At 53.8% G+C, this 5,204-nt stretch overlaps 1 protein-coding gene across 1 annotated transcript; it reads left to right on the top strand.

The window, feature by feature from the left end:
* The first annotated feature begins 704 nt into the window (after positions 1–704).
* DLX6 (distal-less homeobox 6) lies at positions 705–4,759 on the top strand. Its single transcript, XM_054564006.1, has 3 exons — positions 705–1,089; positions 2,352–2,545; positions 4,508–4,759. The coding sequence occupies exons 1-3, from the start codon at positions 705–707 to the stop codon at positions 4,757–4,759; spliced, it is 831 nt and encodes a 276-aa protein (XP_054419981.1).
* Positions 4,760–5,204: the final 445 nt, after the last annotated feature.

The following is a 5,204-nucleotide window of genomic DNA, read 5'->3' as shown; positions in this document are numbered from 1 at the left end:
CACAGTCTCCAGCCAGGCTGCTCCAGGGCTGCGGTATTGGGAACTGAGGCTCCAGGTTTGGGGGCGCGAGCTGCGGCAGGAGGCCTGCGGCGCGAAGCCACCTCCCTCCCGGACGGCCCCGAACGCGGAGCCGCGCGGCCCCCGACTGCAGCTCCAGGCTGGGATTGGAGTTGCCGGAGGTAGGCGAAGAACTCTGCGAGCCTCGCAAACACCAGTAGAAGCCGTGCGCCTGTGACGTCAGGGGGCGACTGACCAATGGGGAGGCGCTGCCCTTTGGAGACAAACCATTCGACTCGTGGCGTCTGCATCAAGTCTGAAAGCAGACGCGCAACTTTCGCAGAATCCACCTTAAAATCTCTGCCTTAAACTGCACCAGCCCCCAAAAAATCCAAGGGGGGAAACGAAGGGGGGGAGAGCAGATTCCCCCCTCCCCCTCTCCTCTCCCATCCCTCCCCCTTCCTCCTCCCTTTGAGTTAACAAGGCCCCGCTCACTATATCTCTTTATATTAAAAATATATATATTAGAGAAGAGCGAGGGAGAGGGAGAACCACCTCCGCCCCCTCTTTTTTAAATTTTTTATTTTTTATTTTTTTGCAAGGATCCCAAGAGCTAAGGTGGCTGCAGAGGGGAGAGCGGCGCGAGCCAAGTGGGGGGAGGGTGGAGGAAACCCGGGAGAAGGCTTTCTCCAGCCCCCAAAGTTTTGATGATGACCATGACTACGATGGCTGACGGCTTGGAAGGCCAGGACTCGTCCAAATCCGCCTTCATGGAGTTCGGGCAACAGCAGCAGCAGCAGCAGCAGCCGCCGCAGCAGCAGCCGCCGCCGCCGCCGCCCTCGCAGCAGAGCTCCCCGGCCATGGCAGGCGCGCACTACCCGCTGCACTGCCTGCACTCGGCGGCGGCCGGGTCGCACCACCACCACCACCAGCACCACCACCACGGCTCGCCCTACGCGGCGGGCGGCGGCAACTCCTACAACCACCGCTCGCTCGCCGCCTACCCCTACATGAGCCACTCGCAGCACAGCCCTTACCTCCAGTCCTACCACAACAGCAGCGCGGCCGCCCAGACGCGAGGGGACGACACAGGTGAGAGGCCGCCGGGGCAGCTCGCTTCTCCCGCCTCCCGGCTGCCCCCCACCCCGCCCGCCCCGCTCACTTCCTCAACGCCCGAGCCTCTGCCGGCCCCCTCCCCCAGGCGGCCCGGCGCGCCCCCGGCCAGGCCTCGTGCGCGCCCGCTCGCCTGGCGCCTGCCTGCCGGCCTCGCCCAGCCGGGCCCCTTCGCGCCGCCGCGGACCCCCGGCTCCCCAGCGGCGTGACCCGCCTTTCTCCCCAGTCTCCCGCGCGCTGCTGGGGCCGCGCCTCCCGCTCGGCTCAGGCTTCACTCAGCGAGTTGGCCCTCACTGCGCTTTCCAGCCCGCTGGGTCTGTGCTCCCTTAGCCTTCTTCCACCCCTCCGGGCTGTAACCCGTGTTTGGCAGGATTGGGGGTATTTTGGGGCCGAGCCGGGGAACGTGTTTCGCTCCCCAACCCAATCTGGGCAGCCAGTGGCCTACTTTGCATGGGTCGTCCGGTGCACTTTGGTGACCCGGAGGAAGGGTGGCATGGACTCTGGCTCTGGTTAAGCTGGTGACATTTGGGCTCTTTCCCGCGGGCTTTGAGGTGTCCCGACACCCTCATCCCCGATCGGGACCCCTCCCTCTGGGTTTTCGATATACTGTTGGCTGCTCCTTTGTTCGTGGAGGCGAAGCAGAGGGCCTAGGGCGGATGGTTCTCAGCACCCGAGGGGGCAAAGTTGCCGTGAAAGGCTCAGTCTGCTCGGGAGCTTGTCTGGGCGTCTAGTTGTGGTTTGTTTGGGGTTTTGGTTCCTTTCAGCAGAATCATTTCTAACACGCCGAGGGTCTTGATATACCGGGCTTGCAGCTAGTGACACCAAGTCAGCTAGCCGCATAAACACCAGGGTTGTTCAAGCACAGCTTAAGGCACTGTAAAGCCAGGACTGGGGGCCGGACTCAGCGGAGAGAGCAGCCGCCCCACAGCGCTGCGCGCCCCAGAGAGCGGCCGGTGCCGTCTCCGCTGCGGCAGAGCGAGGCTGCGTGCCCGAGGGCCGAGGGCGCTTCCTCGGTCCAGCCACAGAGCTTTGTTAGTGGCAGAGTCAGGAGCTGGAATAAGCTTTTGCAGCCTCTGGGAACACCCGGGCACCGTGAACCCTGAGAAGTCAGGGTGGCGAAGGGACGCCTCAAGGAAACCCTTATTGGTGTTTGGGGAGACCCTGCGCAGGCCAGGCCATGCTTAGGGATACTGCAGAAGTAGCCTCACGGGTGACTGCTCCTCTGTATCCTTTGCTTTTAGATCAACAAAAAACCACAGTGATTGAAAACGGGGAAATCAGGTTCAATGGAAAAGGGAAAAAGATTCGGAAGCCTCGGACCATTTACTCCAGCCTGCAGCTTCAGGCTTTAAACCATCGCTTTCAGCAGACTCAGTACCTGGCCCTTCCCGAGAGAGCTGAACTGGCAGCATCTTTAGGACTGACACAAACACAGGTAATTCCCGAGAAGCCCGAATATCCCTGAAATGCTGACCCTGCTTGCAGTTCGGGCAGGGAGCACATCAGGAGGAATTCTTGGCCTAGTCAACCAAGGATGGAAGGAGATTAATGACAAATGCCTTTGCTCCAGATGCGCACTTTCCCAGGACAACACAGTTTGGAATAAATGACCTGGTATTGAGTACTGGATTGGATTTGCACATCTTCCCAACCCTCAGCGACCCCACCCCAGTCCACTGTCCTTTGGTGACCAAACTCATCATTTATTCGAGTCTGTTTCAAACTAGAGCAACATTAAAGAGAAATAGAAAAAAATGTTCAGGCCAGGAGGCAGAATAAGACATGTGTATATACATATACACATATACATATATATGGAGATATATATATATATACACACACACATATATATATATATTTAAAGGATCGTTTTGTGGGCCCTGGGACTTAAGGACTTCAGCTTGTTGACATAGAAAGAAAGAAGTATGAAGTGAAATGAAGAGGGGAGTTAGTCATAAGCTCCGATAGGCTTTGGTAGGGGGACCAAGGTGTCAACTATTCATCCTGGGATGGGTGAAGTGAGTTTTTCTGAAGATTGCCCTAAGCTCAGTGGTTAAATCATGCCGGGTGACTGGCTGGTGCAAGCTGAGGTCCCTCCCTAGAGCTCAGCACTTGGGAGCAATGGCAGAGGTGCAGATCAAAGGGAAGTGCTCCCCAAATTACAGCAGGTGAAGCCTCAGTTAAGTACAGTTGGCGAAGTTCTGCTGTCCTACTAATTTGAAAGACATATGGGGCCTTTCAGACTTCACAGGAAGGGGCTTAGGCAGGTATATTAGGACTCTGGTCATAAAGCCAGGCTGCAATCACCTGTGGTTTCTGTCCTTGTTGATTAACTTAGCTGCATGGGGTGGTAGGCCTCAAGTGAGGTGGGTGATCTTCAGCAAGGGGACTTCAGGTTTTATGAGACTCTTGCTGGGGAACGATTGTGTGGTGCCTTAGAACAGATGCTCCTAAGCTCTTCTTTTCAATTCAGCCTGCTTTCTCTTGCCATGTTGCCACTGGAAATATTTGGGGCTTGAAACGAAGGGATTCCTGCTACTCAGTAACTTGTATTCCTCTTGGAAAAGCAAATTCCTATGGCAAAGGAATTCTAAAGGTAAAGGAAGTTGCACCATAGAATCTCCTTCTTCAAATAAAGGAGACCCAGTATGTTAGCTTAGATATTCTCCCAGATTCCTGATTCCCCTTTAATTTTCAGGGGCCCGTTGACTTTAAGTGACTGCACTAACAATCATGTGATGATTGCTGACCACAATTTGACTAAGCAACATACAAAGTACGGAATGAGGGAGGTACAATCCCTAATCTCTACAGGATTATGGGGATATGTTTATGTAGAGAGAAATATGCCCCATACACAGTCTGTGTCATGCGCAATATATGCATAGGGATATTCAAAGCATTTGGTTATAAATGTACAGGCTTTAATTTGTTCATAGTCATTTGCTCACTGTACATGCAAGTACAAAAAATAAAGAGAGATGCCAAGTTTAGGGGTTGGTAAATATATTTTTTAAAACAGACTATCAGAAGAAGTGCTTTCAGTCGACTTTGATGCAAAAAGACTTTTTTAGACTTTGAACCCTCATTCACCTTCATTTTTATTTTATTTGATTCCTATTTATGCTGTTGTTTTAAACCTGGGTGTGCATCCAGCTAAAGAGTTTAGATATCCAGACAAGATACCTAGTAAATGGGTGGGGAGGATGAGGGGAAGAGGAGGCTAGAAAGAGGTGAAGGAAGGTGGGGACCTGAGGGCTTGGCATGTGCAGGGTTTATCATCATCATCATCGTCATCATCATCATCATCATTTTAAAGAATTGTTTCCAAAGCCTCAAGTTGAGGCAGTGGATGGATGTTTTCGAGCCTAATAATCGCTGCTGCGTTTCATTCCAGGTGAAGATATGGTTTCAGAACAAACGCTCTAAGTTTAAGAAACTGCTGAAGCAAGGCAGTAACCCGCATGAGAGCGACCCTCTCCCAGGCTCAGCGGCCCTGTCGCCGCGCTCGCCAGCGCTGCCTCCAGTGTGGGACGTTTCCGCCTCAGCCAAGGGCGTCAGTATGCCCCCCAACAGCTACATGCCCGGCTATTCGCATTGGTACTCCTCTCCACACCAGGACACGATGCAGAGACCGCAGATGATGTGAGTTGTCCGAGGGAAATCGATACCCTAGGGAAACGTCTGAACCAGGCAAGGAGGATCCCGGACCTGCTTGCAGCTGCCAAACCGAGCCGAAGGAGCAGGCTCGGGAGAACTCATATCTGGCGAGACCGTCGGAGCGCGCTCTCTCTCTCACTCTCCCCTTTCTTTTCCTCCCCCCTTCCTTCTTTCCTTCGTTCCCTCCTTTCTTTTCCTTTTTCCTTTTTCTTTCCTCGTCTGACTTGTCCCTTGAGCAGCCTCAGTAATTGAACTTGCATCTTAGGGAGAGAGAGAGGGAGGGAGGGAGGGAGAGAGGGAGAGGCTGGTTACTATGCCAGCGCTCCTGAAACCCCTCACTGTAAGTATATTTTCTCTTACCCCTTGGGAATCCAGGCTCTGAGCCTCTTCTCCTCTTTGGGAGTATCCATCAAAACAACTTTTTTTTTTAAAAA

Source organism: Pteronotus mesoamericanus, unplaced genomic scaffold, assembly GCF_021234165.1.
Source record: "Pteronotus mesoamericanus isolate MK-2021 breed Mesoamerican mustached bat unplaced genomic scaffold, CSHL_Meso_final scaffold_85, whole genome shotgun sequence".
In the NCBI taxonomy this organism is placed as follows: domain Eukaryota; kingdom Metazoa; phylum Chordata; class Mammalia; order Chiroptera; family Mormoopidae; genus Pteronotus; species Pteronotus mesoamericanus.
The sequence above is the reverse complement of the archived record's forward strand: the minus strand, read 5'-3'. Positions and strand labels throughout refer to the sequence as shown.